The sequence below is a fragment of the Procambarus clarkii genome, chromosome 53 (genome assembly GCF_040958095.1).
Source record: "Procambarus clarkii isolate CNS0578487 chromosome 53, FALCON_Pclarkii_2.0, whole genome shotgun sequence".
NCBI classification, from domain to species: domain Eukaryota; kingdom Metazoa; phylum Arthropoda; class Malacostraca; order Decapoda; family Cambaridae; genus Procambarus; species Procambarus clarkii.
Genome location: NC_091202.1, coordinates 27,084,902 through 27,102,728, shown reverse-complemented (window position 1 = coordinate 27,102,728; position 17,827 = coordinate 27,084,902). Strand labels below are relative to the sequence as shown.

The window sequence follows — 17,827 nt, the reverse complement described above, 5'->3', positions numbered from 1 at the left end:
GTAATGCATTATTGGTGCCTTTGTTTATTCTTTAACTTCTATATCTACAGAGTCCTCGTGGCAACAGTCACCAGTTCACTGTGTAGATGGCAGTAAGATAGCCAGCTAGTTGCCAGATGGTTACCAGTCATGTGCTAGTCCGCCGGTGCCAGATGGCCTAATTGTGCCAACTAGACACATAGTTAGCGCCTAGAGAGGTTGTGAATGGGCAGCCATTATGTATTCTGGTCAATCAGGTGAAGCATCTTTATGTAACTACATACCCGTCTGAGACTTGATTGACGAGGTCTCTGTCTCTGTTTCTTATCTCCTAATCTGCCTCTCTTTCTGTCACAGCATACATCACCAATATTACAGGTGTAGAGCGAGGGTTGCTATACATCACCAACGCTACAGGTGTAGAGCGAGGGTTGCTATACATCACCAACACTACAGGTGTAGAGCGATCGTTGCTATACATCACCAACACTACAGGTGTAGAGCGATCGTTGCTATACACCACTAACGCTACAGGTGTAGAGCGAGGGTTGCTATACACCACCAACGCTACAGGTCTAGAGCGAGGGTTGCTATACACCACCAACGCTACAGGTGTAGAGCGAGGGTTGCTATACACCACCAACGCTACAGGTGTAGAGCGAGGGTTGCTATACACCACCAACGCTACAGGTGTAGAGCGAGGGTTGCTATACACCACCAACGCTACAGGTGTAGAGCGTGGGTTGCTATACACCACCAACGCTACAGGTGTAGAGCGTGGGTTGCTATACACCACCAACACTACAGGTGTAGAGCGTGGGTTGCTATACACCACTAACGCTACAGGTGTAGAGCGAGGGTTGCTATACACCACCAACGCTACAGGTGTAGAGCGAGGGTTGCTATACACCACCAACGCTACAGGTGTAGAGCGAGGGTTGCTATACACCACCAACGCTACAGGTGTAGAGCGAGGGTTGCTATACACCACCAACACTACAGCTGTAGAGCGAGGGTTGCTATACACCACCAACACTACAGGTGTAGAGCGAGGGTTGCTATACACCACCAACGCTACAGGTGTAGAGCGAGGGTTGCTATACACCACCAACGCTACAGGTGTAGAGCGAGGGTTGCTATACACCACCAACGCTACAGGTGTAGAGCGATGGTTGCTATACACCACCAACACTACAGGTGTAGAGCGAGGGTTGCTATACACCACTAACGCTACAAGTGTAGAGCGTGGGTTGCTATACACCAACAATACAGGTGTAGAGCGTGGGTTGCTATACACCAACAATACAGGTGTAGAGCGTGGGTTGCTATACACCAACAATACAGGTGTAGAGCGTGGGTTGCTATACACCAACAATACAGGTGTAGAGCGAGGGTTGCTATACACCACCAACACTACAGGTGTAGAGCGAGGGTTGCTATACACCACCAACGCTACAGGTGTAGAGCGATGGTTGCTATACACCACCAACACTACAGGTGTAGAGCGAGGGTTGCTATACACCACTAACGCTACAAGTGTAGAGCGTGGGTTGCTATACACCAACAATACAGGTGTAGAGCGTGGGTTGCTATACACCAACAATACAGGTGTAGAGCGTGGGTTGCTATACACCAACAATACAGGTGTAGAGCGTGGGTTGCTATACACCAACAATACAGGTGTAGAGCGAGGGTTGCTATACACCACCAACGCTACAGGTGTAGAGCGAGGGTTGCTATACACCAGCAACACTACAAGACCAGAGCGAGGGTTGCTATACACGATTTTAAACAAATCAACAATTAAATTTGTAATGTGTTATCTTACAAATGATTAAAACAAGCTTACAATTAAAATTAAATAATCCGTCACTGCCACAATCAACCACAACCGGTCAGGAAAAGGAGGATGGAATGGGAAAGAAAGTTCAAGATGAACAGATGGACGTCTCATCTCTCCTGTTCCAGATGATTCCAGTTTAACCACACCATCGACAGATGGCGTGATGCACCTCTGTCGATCTTTCTTGCTTTGGCAATAATGCTGAAGCTACTGCTGTGATTGGTCTAGGAGGAAATAGGAGGGGAAGCTTCTCGATGGATAGCTGAGAAGCAGATAATAAGTTGTGTAATTTTGGCGCTCGGAGCTGCCAGCCAATCAGGATGTTCTTCTGTAGTCTCCCAGTGTCCAGGTATGGATATACGCTCCTCCTCCCTCCACCAGGGTATACCACAGTCCAACCTGTGGTGCAGACAGAGGCACGTGGGACTCCATCACAGCAGGACCCCCGAGAGTACGTCTCCATCCTCCGTGGGACCCTTCAACAGTGCATAACCCATCTCCACAGGACATCAATAAATGCTAAACTACCAGAGAGCATAGCAAAACCCTCCCCCCTGGACCCCACCACAAGCAGACCCCCAGAGTGCATGAGCAACCATCCTGGGGACCCCACCACCGCCACAGTTGCGTGTCTCAGCCACATAACAAGGTACTGCTACTTTACTCTCTCAATTCGGATTATATGTGTGTTGCTGCCAGTGAAAACGACTCTATGTGCTCCATCATAGATGTGGGTGTCATCGTGGGTGAAGGAGGGTGAGACCATTGGGCAGGGAGAGTGCCATCGTGAGGGGGGGAGTGCCACTATGCGTTAGAGGATGATTTCATGGTTGACTGGCGGTGACACCATAGGTGAGAGAGTAACACGATGGGGTGAGAAGTAAATGAGACCACGGGACAGGGGGAGTGCCACCATAAGTGAGAGGGATGCCACCATAACTGAGGGGAAAGTGGCACAATGGAACGTGGACTTGTTGAACACTCACACATGATACGAGTACTTCAACTCATCAGTTTCCAGCTTTAACCTATGTATTCTTGCTTTGTTTTATTCCGCTTTAAAGAGGTTTTCCTGGTCCACTTTCCAGTGCCGCATAATCTCTTGCATTGGCGACATTCGAGGGTTGTATTGGTGCTGTAGGACCAGAGAGAGTGACCAGTGTAACTCATCCCGACGTCCAGGATCTTTGTGATCTTTTCTCAAAGTCAACTTGACCTTCGTCTAAGACGTGACATGTAAACTTTTGTCTGAGTGGCTAGCGTAAGAAGTTTGTGTAACTCAGACGTCACGCGCAACCGCTCTTCTTGCTCCTTATCTTGTCAACGTTTGCAGGTCTGAGGGTGAGCCAGAGGTGGTTGACGAACCTGTCCTCAGCTCTGTTGGAAGTGTGTACGTGTGTGTCTCTTGGCGTGTCTCCCGTCCGGGGCTGGACCAAGGCAAGTGGGCCAGGTGGCTTGGCTCCTTGTTATTATCTGTTCATAAATCGTTCCAGTTCTTTTATTCTGTTGTATTACTTGTCAGCACATCTTATACACATGCATATGTATATACCCCATATATATATATATATATATATATATATATATATATATATGACAATGTCAGACCACGGAGGAAAAATGAAACAGGAAATTTCCTTAAGTACTTTCGTATATTAAATACATCTTCAGAAGGTGAATACATCTTCACCTTCTGAAGATGTATTTAATATACGAAAGTACTTAAGGAAATTTCCTGTTTCATTTTTCCTCCGTGGTCTGACATTGTCACATTCTTAATCACGTGTTTATTTTCGTGATATACACACATATATATATATATGTATTAAGTACTAGTTACATAAATACTTAATGAGCAGCTTGAAATAGGGGTCACATTTCCCACGGGCCTGTACCTATTACCAGCTTTGTACGGCCTTAGTCCCATCCTAAATTCCCTACCCAAATACCAAAGGATTTTCCAATGAGTCCAAAAAGAAATTATTTGTTTATAATTATGAACAAAAAGAGTAATACAGAGGAAGAACACTCCAGCGAATGTGGATGTATAGAAATTGAAACTGAAATAAGTTTATTGAGGTAAAATACACACAAAGGGATGGATGTATAGAGGTGTGTGTATCGGGGCAGTAACAGTAAACTCCAGGCTTGACCTGACTGTTAACTGGGTATTGTGTCCGGTGGACCCGTTAATGGAAGTGGTCCGGTGTAACTGGTGACAGCTGGACCACACGAATATATCACAGTTAACCCTTCCTTCTCTCCTCTGCTCGGAATGCTGACGTCTTGATAATTAACATCCAGTTGGGTTTGATTAAAACGTGTGTGATCTGTGTAATAATTTTGCGCTTGCCCCTCACATGATGAGTATAGGATGCACAATAAACTACAGCTTAGTAGATGAGTACGAGGTGCACAATAATCATACGCGCGCTGGATGAGAATGCGGTGCACAATAATTCCTCACCGCTGGCGTTAGAAAATGGTTATTGGTGGAGCTTTTAAGGCAGTTCTGGATTAAACATAAAGTAATATATACACGTACATGTGGCCCCAGGGGAGAGGTAGCGCCACACAGTAACGGTACCACAGCTGGACCTTAGGGCCTGGACCTCAGCACACTGGACTTGTGATCCTGTGGTCCTGGGTTCGATCCCAGGCGCCGGCGAGAAACAATGGGCAAAGTTTCTTTCACCCTATGCCCCTGTTACCTAGCAGTAAAATAGGTACCTGGGTGTTAGTCAGCTGTCACGGGCTGCTTGCTGGGGGTGGAAGCCTAGTCGAGGACCGGGCCGCGGGGACACTAAAAAAAAAGCCCCGAAATCATCTCAAGATAATCACAAGATAACCCTCTCCCCACATCTTTCCCCTGTCACCATCTCTCATCTTCACTACATACTATCTCCATCACTCTAACCATCTTCCCTACTCACTAGTTTCATCAATGTAACCCGAATTAGTTTTCGAGAAACTCATAAAAATGTGCAGTAAACTCTACGGAAAACACATCTGTAAAATTATTTTACAGTTCATGAAACTCGCACAAAGGGGTGGGGTTACAGGCTGATATTTCTCAAAGTATTTAACGTAGGCCTACCCTACCAGCCTATGCCAGTCCCGAACCTCAGATCCATTCCCCTACGAAGTTCGGTGAGGCTAGCCCCAAGCATCTGGCCTCCAACTTTGGACAGACAGACAGATACGCAGACATTCTCTCTTATAGTATAGATATACATGGTATGCACAAGGTGTGTGACGTCATAATTGTATTCCGGCCCACGTTTTGGGTGCTACTATTTCCCTCTACTTAGTGGCTACAATGTCCATGAATGGCGTTGGGTACGACTTTGAATCAACGCTCAATTGACGTTGAGCCCCAACCACTTGGGCTGGACGGTAGAGCGACGGTCTCGCTTCATGCAGGTCGGCGTTCAATCCCCGACCGTCCAAGTGGTTGGGCACCATTCCTTCCCCCCGTCCCATCCCAAATCCTTATCCTGACCCCTTCCAAGTGCTATATAGTCGTAATGGCTTGGCGTTTCCCCGTGATAATTCCCTTCCCTTCAATTGTCGTTGATTTGACGTTGCTCTTGGACATTGTGCCCACTACAGAGGTTCTTAGGCCAGGTCTGATCCTTCTTGTTGAGGTTCAGTTCGTCTTGTTCTTTGGATTTCGAGCAGTGTGTCTGGAAGTATTGTTTTCCAGGAAGATATCACCGACAGAGCTGTTGAAGGTGTCTGAGGATGAACATGTTTCGTTTACAGTGAGGCGGACCTCGTTCCACCGGTGTGAAGGGATGGCTGAGGGCGAGGCTGGAGGTCGAGGGTGTGAAGCATGTGAGGTGCTGCCCAGACTCAAGTACCACTACTCTCCACCACCCAAACCAGGTACTGTGTCTCTCAACTATAAACATTCTGCTAGACGTAGCAAAAAGTCTTATATTATACATCCTCAATATAAATAATTACAAATTTATCACGGCAGGTTTTTATGAAAGCATTAAAGCCAAGATGAAAGAGATGTGTTCGTGTTCTGGAGGGTGTGTAGTATCAGCAGTGAAGGCTCGGGTGCCCATCCTCTCCTGGCTGCCCAACTATGATGTCCGCTCCTCTCTGCTGGGCGACGTGGTGGCCGGCGTCACCGTCGGCATTGTGCACATCCCACAGGGTGAGGTCCTGCCCCCACAGCTTTTTGTACTGTCTGAAGTTGAAAAGTAAAACTGAACTAATTTATGATCGCAGATAAGGGATAGAGATGTGTCCGTTATGGTAATGGCTGTCAGCCCAGCTGGTTGGTTTGTTGTTCGGGTCTATCAACTTCTGCAGGGTTATTAAGGTCCCCCTAAATGAAGAGAGAGAGAGAGAGAGAGAGAGAGGGAGGGAGGGAGAGAGAGAGAGAGAGAGAGAGAGAGAGAGAGAGAGAGAGAGAGAGAGAGAGAGAGAGAGAGAGAGAGAGAGAGAGAGAAAGAGAGCTCGTGGTGTCCCGTGTTTGTGTGTGTGTATGTGTGTATGTGTGTGTGTGTGTGTGTGTGTGTGTGTGTGTGTGTGTGTGTGTGTGTGTGTGTGTGTGTGTGTGTGTGTGTGTGTAAATAGCATCAACAGATAAGTCTTCTATTTTTGTTTGTTTTTTTATTATTTGCAATTATTTCCAGGAATGGGTTTTGCTCTTCTGGGGGAGCTGCCACCCATCGCTGGGATCTACATGGCCTTCTTCCCCCTCCTTATATATGGCCTACTTGCCACCTCCCGACACTCCGCTATGGGTAGGTCTAATATTTGGCTATAGGCCTTGTCACGTTTTTGGCTGTTGAAGATGTTCTTGTGCTTATAGGCCTATATCCATTTAATTCTCACAATATTGGAATGTTTTGGCTTATAATAATGATAAGATTTGGGGATATGAATTTGGAATGATGATAACTTAACGCATTAATAAAACAAATCTCTATCTGTCTATATTTTAACTTATCTCTAGCTGTCTCTCTATCTAGTTATCTTTTCCTCCTTCTCTCTTAAGAAGCACTGAAACAAATTTATAGGTTTCAGAAGCTTTGCTTTCCTGTTTCTTCTCTTCCTCTATCTATTGTTTTATTAACACATTCAGGTATATTTGCATGTGTGCAGCTGCCCTACACTATATGAAGGGGAGTACAGTGTGTCACAAAACTAGCTACGTGATGCTAAAAATCCCCATCACACAGGATGGTTAGTCATACAGAGACATGTGATAAGTAGTCTGCACAGGCAAAATCTTGGTGCATTATAAGGATATCCTCAAGAACACGAGAGTAAATAAAGTAATTGCAAAGCTCCAGGTACCTCATGCCAATGCGTCTGAATTGTCTAATTTATCCAATCTAGTTTCTTTTCAGTCAAAACTCTACGTTAATCGCATGCCATATTTCACACTTACCTAACTGAAAGACCCCCATTAATAAGGCCTGGGGCTATATAAATTGTGTTAATACTACTTACAGGCTCATTTGGAGTTATATGCCTCATGACGGGAGCAGTTGTGCAACAATTTGCTACAACACCGAGTAACGTCCCTGTGTCGTCTCTTGATGGCAACATTACTGAGGGCCTGGGTGCCAACACCACGCAGATGTACACGGCCACACAGGTGGCAGCGGTGGTGGCACTTGTCAACGGTATAGTGCAGGTATACAAGAGTCATACTTTACTTACACATTCAACATTAATGGGCTCTTCACGTATGCCCAATATTCTCCCACGCCACGTATCTCTCCATTCAGGGAGGCTTGGTTAAATATATATTGAATTGAATATTAAAACATTTAGTGCGATGAACTGTTGTAGTTACCCCGCCCGTTCTCTCTAATTGACATAACATTCGAAATAAGGGGGAACTAAAGCCAACCTGTGCATAGATGTTTGATCTATGCACAGATCTATGTATAGATCAGCCATGGATGTTTGTAAGACACTACTTTTCCAACCCGTTCTCGCACTTGCTTACAGTCAATATTGGCTTGTTTAATAAGTGCATATGTGACATACTAATTGATTGTGAATATTTTAGTTTACCTTGAAAGCTTCATAGAAAACACCGACCTCACCTAACCTTCTTAGTATGTTAAGATAAGCATCTTATTGCTTCTTAATTACAATTATTACTTAACCTATACCGTTGATAGGTTAAGTAATAATTGTAAATACGAAGCAATAAGATGCTTACCTTAACATACTAAGAAGGTTAGGTGAGGTCGGTGTTTTCTATGAAGCTTTTCAAGGTAAACTAAAATATTCACAATAAATTAGTATGTCACATATGCACTTATTAAACAAGCCAATATTGACTAAAAGCAAGTGCGAGACTTTTCATAGTACCTCCTTATTTTATATCTTGGGATTGACTAACTCAAACTTGCTTGCAGGTGGTGCTGGGTCTGCTGCAGCTGGGGAGTCTGTGTGACTTCCTCTCTGACATGTTGGTGTCTGGCTTCACCACGGCGGCCGCCTTCCATATCCTCACGTCACAGATTAAATACCTTCTGGGTATACAAGTCAACACATACAACGGCCCCTTGAAAATAATTTATGTAAGGAAATGTGTTTTTATGTTAATTATTTTCTTTCGTTCATTCATAAAACTTTAAGTTGGGAATTATGTTAGTAAATTTCACTCATTTTAAAGTGTCAAACGTTAAGCAAAAATTCTAAAAATGCATAAATATATTCCCCTAATAGATACTGATATATATATATATATATATATATATATATATATATATATATATATATATATATATATATATATATATATATATATATATATATATATACAGACTTCACATAAGTAGGCCTAGTTATATTAGCACTTTAGTGAGGGTCGTAAGTCAGTAGGCATGCAAGTAAGGGGATGTATTTTTTAGTATTTTTATAATAAAAACTTATGGAATTTCATCACATCTCAGCAAGGGAGGATGGGTTCTTAAGGTACAATAACCATCGCAGGTGTCACTCTGCTCTTCCATAAATGTAATATCGTTAAAAATGCTTTAGAAGCCTAAACTAAATTTACTGTAACGTACTTTGTAAAGATGTATACAGAAGCAATCACTTTGTAAGGCAATGCAGATATTGAGCAAAATCATCCACACCATCATCATTAACACCAGTCATCAAAATTCCCGATGATTCAAGCGATATATATATATATATATATATATATATATATATATATATATATATATATATATATATATATATATATATATATATTATATATATATATATATATATATATATATATATATATATATATATATATGTACTTCTTTCTTTTTTTCAGACATATCAAGAAATCTTTGGCCAATTGTTGGAATGTAATCCAGCCGAGTTAATCATTTCTTCCGTAACAATAGTAGTATTGGTGGCCAGCTCCGACCTACTCAAGGTTAATCTTTAACTTGTGATTTCTTCCTCTGTGACACTATATAATTATCATGTCTCAGTTTATGCAAAAATATTCTAGACATTAATTTGTATTACCCTGATATATTTAGTTATTATGTTAAGCTAATTACTAATAATTATAATTGCAACTTATTGCGTTTGTAAATAAGCTAATTTCTCCATAAGTTATGCATTATATTAAGTAATATAGAATACAAAATTCAGAAAGGCTGAATTTGTCATTAGCGCTAGGCATCTCCCTACTATCATCTTCCAGAGCCTCTTATATTATCTGGAAATTGTCCCCAAATTCCACATCCGTATAACAGTGTGAAATAACTCCCCGTTAGTAGATATTTGACAATTTAACTTCAATTCACAGTTAAAAATGCGTTGATGGTTTCAATAACATCAGGTGTAGCGTAGACGGTTACAATGAAGGTCGTGTATGGTGTAGATGTGGCCTCCGTCCCACGAGTAATGCCGGGTACTAAAGCCAGTACTTCTATATAGTATGTTAATACCGCTCTCGTCTCCTCATAGCCTTGGCTCCTGACAAAAACCAAGATTCCCGTTCCTATCGAACTCATCGTTGTCACGGTTGGAACACTGGCGTCCTACTTGGGCGACCTCCACAACACTTACAACATAAGGATTGTTGGCGATATTCCCACAGGGTGAGTAATTACTTAGAAATGACGATAAAGTATTCTTCATATATTAACATTTCCCCCCTAACGTTTTTGGGTGGGGGCGTCTGGCCAGCAAGCGCAGTATCTGGTGTTTCAATGTTCACATGTCTAATCCAGCTGGTTCCTCTAATTTCCTTCTAGAGGACACAGGAAAGATGTAAAAGAATGTAAATATCTTAGACTTCACCCCTACACCCTTCACAGGTATGAAACATCTACAACTCATGCATCATCGATCTTGTGAAAGCTGTCTAGATAGGTTGACCAAACCACACACTAGAAAGTGAAGGGACGACGACGTTTCGGTCCGTCCTGGATCATTCTCAAGTCGATTGTGAGAATGTGATGCACAATCCACTTGAGAATGGTCCAGGACGGACCGAAACGTCGTCGTCCCTTCACTTTCTAGTGTGTGGTCTGGTCAACATATTTCAGCCACGTTATTGTGACTCCTCGTCTATCTAGATAGGGAGTTCACATATTGATGCCAGAGACTCCACCTTGATGCTGTGTTTGGATCAAACACTATAAACTAGATCCTAGGAAACAAAGCTGAAAATACGAAGACATTGCTGCCGGTCAAAATTCAATTGGACAAAATCCTTATGAAAAATGGGCGGGGGGGGGGGGGGGGAAGGGACCTATGACAAGCATCAGGCTTCCTGTCGCCATTAAGCTACTGGATGGTAGCTCTCAAGTAAATATATTTCTGGCTATTGTCAGGAAAAGAAGAAAAACAAAGTTTTTATACAAGGAAGATGATTGTTCTTTGAAATGTTAAAGTTACGAGTATTTTATTTACGTTTGTATATATAAGTTATGTGGGTTATATTGTTGCAGGTTGCCGAAGCCTACACTCCCACCAGTTGAGCTGATACCTGCCGTGGCCGTTGACTCTATAGTCATCAGCATTGTGGCCTTGACCGTGTCCTTCTCTATGGCCAAAATATTTGCCAAACGTCACAATTACAAAGTTGATGCAACTCAGGAACTTTATGCTATGGTAAGATGACGTGTTGAACTTGTTGGTGATGGAGTATGGAGTTCTCTAAGAGTACAAGAAGTATGTTATGGACTAGTACTTAATCCCTGATATTTACGCTGCTTCTTGTAGGCAACATCTATATAGAACATCATGTTAAAAGAATAAAAGCGTATTTATTCTGTAACAAATTAATTACGAACATGTATATTTTTTATTAAATATTTAGCTATTTAAATCATCAATATATTGATTAAAATTTATATCTTGTAAGTCACAAATGTGTGTTGTGTAATGTATGAAAAATGTCGTCACGGACGTCTTTCTTATCGTAAAGACAAAAATGTGAATTTTAACATTTTTTTGTACAGGGTGCGAGCAATGTGTTTGGGTCGTTCTTTGGCTGTCCTCCCATCTGTACCTCGCTGTCACGCTCACTGATCCAGGAAGCTGCCGGCGGTGTGACACAGCTGGCTAACTTCATCTGTTGCAGCCTCCTCCTCTTTGTCCTACTCTTTGTTGCAAAGTTGTTTGAAACTCTTCCCAATGTGAGTATCGAGTTTGGGTCAAGCAGGTGCTTGTGTCGATATGTATCACGTGTCAGTATGCATAGGCTACCTATACGTGTCCGGGACATGTGATTGTAAAATTAGCTACTTGGGAAACTTCTCCCCCATAGATGGGAGAGTCTATGGGGGAGGAGAGAGTGTATGGAAGAGGAGAGAGTCTCTAAGCAACAGCCTAGTGGACCAAACTCTCACAAGTAAAGCCTGGCCTCGGGCCGGGCTTGGGGAGTAGAATAACTCCCAGAACCCCATCAACCAGGTATCAACCAGGTATGGGGGAGGAGAGAGTGTATGGGGGAGGAGAGGGCTGTATGTGGGAAGGGAAGGAAGGGGTGTATGGAAGGGAGAGACCCGGTGTTGATGATGTCATGAACATATATGGCTTATTATGCGCAAAGTTTGTTTGATGAGCTTTTTTTTTTTAGGACATCAGTACTTAAATGTTTTATGTTGCAGTAAAAAAACACATTATTTTGAATTTTGTCCATTTAGAGCGTCTAAAAGGGAGCAGGGTCTAAGACCTGAGGAAATTTCTGCCACCTCTACATCATCTCTACTCTTTAAGTAAACATAACTTAATCCAAGCCAACACATTCTAACTTAACCCAACCTAGCACAAACTTACATAACCCAACCTAACTTATCGTAATCTAACATAATTGTTCTATCCTAATCTAACGAGAACAAGATATAAAATATTGTGCATTACATATGTATATGCTATGTAAAAGATTGATGTCATAATTTTCTCTCGTCTCAGGTGGTAAATTATACTGCTAAAAGGTAGAGCTGGTCCCATAGTCACCAGAGTTCACGGGGTTTCCTTAATGTACTATGGCACAGTGAACTCGTTTGAATTGTTCCAACTTTAACCTATCCATGTTGGGCACGTACCCCATAGCAATCACATTACAAAGTTAGTTGAGGCTAGCCCTTGTGAAGATCTCGAGGCTGCCACATGTGATACTGTATACTGTCTTAAACCACCATAATTATTTCTTCCTTTTAAGATTTATAATGTTTGAATACAGTGTCACAATAACGTGGCTGAAAATTAGACATTCCTACCCACGCATCTGAACATAAATAGTGACGTCATTTTAGTTGGTCCTGGATGTTTATAATGTGTAATGTAGATAAAATATATAAATGAGATATATTACCATTTCTTCCATTTTGACAGAGCGTTCTTTCGTCAATTATCGTCGTGGCTCTGAGAGGAATGTTCCTACAAGTGAATGACTTGAGGAGGGTGTGGGCTGTGTCTCGCGTTGATGCCATGATGTGGATCACATCATTCCTCGGTGTGGTGATCATTGACATTGATTACGGCCTCTTGTTGGGCATCGTGGTGTCGATACTGGTCCTTCTGGGCCGCTCTAAACAACCCAAAACTGCCAGGCTTGGTCGCGTTCCCAACACTCATTTATATCTGGATATCAGCAAATATTCTGTGGTAAGTCGTGTTGAAAATGTTATTTAGATTTTTGGTGTCTGTTTATTACTCACCTGAATGAGTACAATTAACTATTCTTAAAGTTTTTTTGTAGAGTATTCAGTATTAATAACTATTCAATTGAATTCGAAATATTAAACTGATCGAGTGAATCATTATGGGTCGTGGTGAGTAATTTTTCATCTCTGTGAGTATTGACTCAGTAGCAAGTAATTTAATTTATCTGTGAGTATTGACCCAATAGCAAGTTTTAGAACATGCTTTCTGGAATACATTAATTGGTATTTTAATAGTTTTGTCGATGTTTTATAATTTCACTTGAGTTAAGAGGAAGCCTAAAATAAAGTTCATCAAAAAGTTATCAATAAGTCATGTGAAAATAATTGATTACATTTCACATACAACAAAATTATATGACTATTCTATTTGATTTTTCTCTGACAGGCAACAGAAATACCAATGCTGAGAATATTCCAGTTTAGTGGACCATTAAACTTCGCAAACAGTGAATATTTCCGCCAGCAGCTGGTGTTCCTCACTGGTCTGGACCCATCCGAGATGCCTGCCACAAAGGCAATCCAAAAGCCCCATCAATATGAAGATAATATTACTACCCGGCTAACCAAGGTGAGGTTGTTAAATAAACGTTCTCTGAACATGACAAGAAAAAGAATTAACAAGACAGCTAAGCTTGGCCAAGTCTTTCTTCTGTTTCAACAAGAAACAGGTATTTCTTTGTTTTAAACTTTGTATATCTTCCAGCATATGTATTTTCTATTTTTTCTTGTTATAATATGTTCCTACACGTTGTTACAGTTGATTTCTGCATGTGTGAACATTCAGCAGTTATAGCCTAGCATTTACAATAGCCTAGTATGTTGCACTGTTTATTTATTTAAATACTCCTCTAACTCCATGGCATGGAAAGTGGTTACTGAACTGTGCACAGCTCTGGTGCGCCCCCATCCTGACTACTGTGTACAACATCCCATCCTCCTGATGCGGTAGTACTTCTTGTAGCTATGTGCACCATTGTACAAAATATCGACGTGATGAACAAATAGAAACCTGAATTTGGAACAATTCTTTTTTGCAGAGTCCGGAAAAAATAAAGCTAAAAACCAACTTAAATATTGCTAGTACTATATATATTAAATATATGTACTATGCTAGGCCTAGTATAGTACATATATATATTATATTAGGCCTCAGATAGCGTGTATTAAGCCTAGGATGGTTAGCTTAGGCTTTATTGACAATATAAATAGAATTTTTTTTTCGATTTCTCCAAATTCGACAACACTTAGGTCTACTTTGTATTGATCCATCACGTCCATATCTGTACGATCGATCAAATCGTTGTTACTATAAGTTCCTTCATTTTTGGAGGATGGGCTGAGCATGGAGACGTCGACTTCAAAAGCATATACCAACAATGGGAAAGGTTTAGCGCAGAACGACACAGACAATACCAGAACTAAGTTAACTTTCATACCCGGAAAATTTTAGGATTTCATAACTAACAGCTGAGGGAGTCATTAATGTGGTAACCCAGAAAGAAGGTTTCCTAACACCCAACCATTTATTTTCTCATCTAAAGTCTCGTTCCTTTCCTATTCTTGTCAATGTCATCTCATTCAACTTTTATCACACATGTAATCACGAATGTTCTCAACCGTTTATAACGAATCCCTTAAACTGATTAGGACATCTGTACTGCACATGTAGGTCGCAGGTGGAACATGGAGGCGGGACGTTCCACGAAGTAGCTGATATACCAATAATATAACACAAATTCCTTTGTCCCCCCGTAACAAAACACTACATTCGTTTGCACCTGACGTCCTCCATCTGTAATGGCTTCGACGGAAGCAGGAAGCCGGCAAGTCCTTTATTCCCGAGGCTTTTTTTCCAGTTATGTCTTGGAGTAGAGCTATGTCTAAGCATTTTAAATCTTCGGCAAACTGGCGATGTCATGGGTATATTTGGCTATAGTTGAAAAACGCATCTTTCATTGGTCGTCCTACATTTTGACCCTCTTGGAGAAAATGAATGTACTGAAACTATTTTTGTGTAGTTCATCATTTGAAAAATTTTAGAAGTCGAAAATATTTCATTAAAAATGTTGGCAGATGTATTATGATATTTAACAAGCTTCCTTGAAAGATAAAGTAGATAATTGTATTGAGGAGAAAAATACAAAGAAAAAAATATGTAATACGTAAAACATATATTGAAATATGTATATATATTGGGCAGTTTTATTTGTATGCATCAAACAAGATGCATATGTTTATTCTTAGTTATAATATAAGTTACTTTGCAGGATGTAGAGTGGCTTGTGATTGAGATGAGCGGGATCAGCTATACAGACTCAAGCGGTGGTACCCTTATATCTCAGCTGAGCAAAGATTTCAAGCGAGCAGGAATTACCCTGTGTCTGGCAGCTCTCTCAGGTAAGTCATCTTTATGTAGAGTGGTTGTAAAGCCTGCTACCTCATTCTCTGTCTCCTCACGCATTCACTTCCCAATCCTCTTCTACCCGGCGCCTCACAGCTGGGTGGACAGCGCTTCGGATTCGTAGTCCTGAGGTCCCGGGTTCGATCCCCGGTGGAGACGGAGACAAATGGGCAAAAATGTTTCTTTCGCCCTGATGCCTCTGTTACCTAGCAGTAAATAGGTACCTGGGAGTTAGCTGCTACGGGATGCTTCCTGGGGGGTGTGTAACAAAAAGGAGGCCTGATCGAGGACCGGGCCGCGGGGACGCTAAGCCCCGAAATCATCTCAAGATAGCCTCAAGATACCCTCTAAGGCTCCAATTCACTTGCATTAACTCTCTTCGCCAGTCTACTATCATCCAGTCGTTCAACATGTTCAAACCATCTCAATCCAAACCATGTTCAAACGCTCTTCTCAATTTTTATGGTTTATTATATATTTAGGGCTCAAAATATCTTCATGGCATTTTCACACTATAAACGCTTTTGTAGATTTTTCCATTTCCACTGTTGTAATTCTTGATTTCTTCCGTATACCTTACATATTACATGACATAAGTGTTCAGAAAGTTATCTTCGTTGATCTTGCGAAGTGTTTCTGCTCTGGTCACTCCCTAAAGGAGTTTTCTTAGGGCGAGCGATGGAGCAATGGTCGCTCTAGCAAGGAACATTTCCACACGAAGCATAGGTCACCCAGTTTCCACAAAACTTGAAAATAGCAATTATGATATTCATTTTCATGCAAATAAAATGGTCAGCACAATTAACTGCATTTAAAAAGTTCACAAAGTTTAAATAATAAATACAGAAAACACCTTGTATTATATTAATTGTGTATCTATAATAATTTTAGTCATATCTGAAGAAATAATTTTTGATGCAGATTATCAATATATTTGCTACCTATCTACTAGTGAAATATCTCATGTTAACAGAGAGTGTGCTGGAGACCCTGGAAGTGTGTGGAGCGCTCAAAGTCATTCCTACTGAGTGTATCTTCCACTCTGTTGATGAAGCTGTCAAGACCCTGACCCAGTCTGACCCACCACCTGCTGCTTCCAATGGAATATAATACCTTCTCCAGATTAGCATTACAAATATATATTTATTGGTGAACAGCGCCCATCAACTTGTGGGGGTCCGGCTGAGTCAGTGTTCGATCACCGATGGTCGGGCTCACCATAGCCCATGCTGTTTGGATCTATTAGTTCCAGGTAGCGAATCTTTTAACAACAACAACCGATAGTCGGTCACCGTTCGATGACTGATGATGATTAAGCTACCCAAGAGGTGGCACGGGTATGAATCCAATATGATGTTCGTACATGTCCACATCATCTCCAATATCATTGTAGTATTGAACTCTGTAACTCTGAACTGTTATTATCGTTTATATCAAAGTATTACACTATTATACCGTTATTAACTGCTTATGTTATTTGAAATATCTTTTTTACTGTATTATTCAGCTATATCGTTTTCATGTGGTGATATCGTCTTTAATATATGTATTGCATTATATCGCTCTTAACTGCTAATTGTTAATATATCTATATTCCCACAATATCGTCTCTTAAGTGCTAAGATCGTCATCAATATAATTAAAGTATCCCACTATGTTGCTCTTATTATTATCCCAATTATCATTCAGATAATCTCCTTAAGATTATGCCAATATCATTGTAGTATCCAACTTTATTCCTCTTAACTGCTGCGATCATCACAAGATCACTGAATATCCACTATATCACACTAAATCTTTTAATATCCAAGATCATTGTCATATGCACAGTGAAATCACATTTCCATGATGTATGTGTGAGAAAAGCAGTAGGAGCCGTGAAACCTAGCCGTGAAGGCTAGAATGTTTAGGCTACAAGCCAGAGTGCATGGGAAGGGGCAATGTGTGAAACTCCAGCTTAGGCTTCAGTGTAAGCTTCAGGAACCCTAGAGGATTCAGTTGAATCCCAGGTTGTGTTGTTAATGCCCCGTGTGGTGGTGTAGTGGTCTAAGGCGTGTGCTTGGGGGTACCCAGAGCACATAGGTTCGAATTCTTTTCATGACTCCTACTCTTCTGCAAGGAAATGTATATGTTTATCTCTCAGAATGTTCGGTAATGTGTTTATTGTTTGTGATGTGTGTCTATGTATGTATTAACACGATGTACTGAACGGGGTGAGAATAGCTTGAGCTACCTCATCACTTTGTGTGTATTTAACGTCAATAAACTTATTTCAATTTCAATTTCAATTTCCTACTGTTCTTGTCATTGTCGTATTTCACAATATAGATTAAACGGCTAATATCGCTGTATTATCCCACTATATGTCGCTTGCAGCTCATATTATATAAAATATTGTTGATGTTACACACTATACCGCATATAGCTGCG

The 17,827-nt window shown here is 41.2% G+C and overlaps 1 protein-coding gene across 1 annotated transcript in view; it reads left to right on the top strand.

Annotated features, from left to right (window-relative positions):
* Nucleotides 1-2,127: 2,127 nt before the first annotated feature.
* The window catches only part of LOC138352371 (prestin-like), a 15,820-nt gene continuing 120 nt past the window's right edge, over nt 2,128-17,827 (top strand). The window contains exons 1-15 of the mRNA XM_069304829.1: nt 2,128-2,471; nt 3,156-3,259; nt 5,588-5,710; nt 5,808-5,990; nt 6,475-6,585; nt 7,300-7,484; nt 8,221-8,385; nt 9,138-9,242; nt 9,785-9,918; nt 10,774-10,936; nt 11,287-11,463; nt 12,665-12,937; nt 13,382-13,564; nt 15,264-15,393; nt 16,371-17,827. The exon at nt 16,371-17,827 is cut by the window's right edge and continues 120 nt beyond it. Coding sequence (XP_069160930.1) covers nt 2,143-2,471; nt 3,156-3,259; nt 5,588-5,710; nt 5,808-5,990; nt 6,475-6,585; nt 7,300-7,484; nt 8,221-8,385; nt 9,138-9,242; nt 9,785-9,918; nt 10,774-10,936; nt 11,287-11,463; nt 12,665-12,937; nt 13,382-13,564; nt 15,264-15,393; nt 16,371-16,507 — 2,502 coding nt within the window. The 5' untranslated portion in view covers nt 2,128-2,142 and the 3' untranslated portion in view covers nt 16,508-17,827. The remainder of the gene's footprint in view (nt 2,472-3,155; nt 3,260-5,587; nt 5,711-5,807; nt 5,991-6,474; nt 6,586-7,299; nt 7,485-8,220; nt 8,386-9,137; nt 9,243-9,784; nt 9,919-10,773; nt 10,937-11,286; nt 11,464-12,664; nt 12,938-13,381; nt 13,565-15,263; nt 15,394-16,370) is intronic.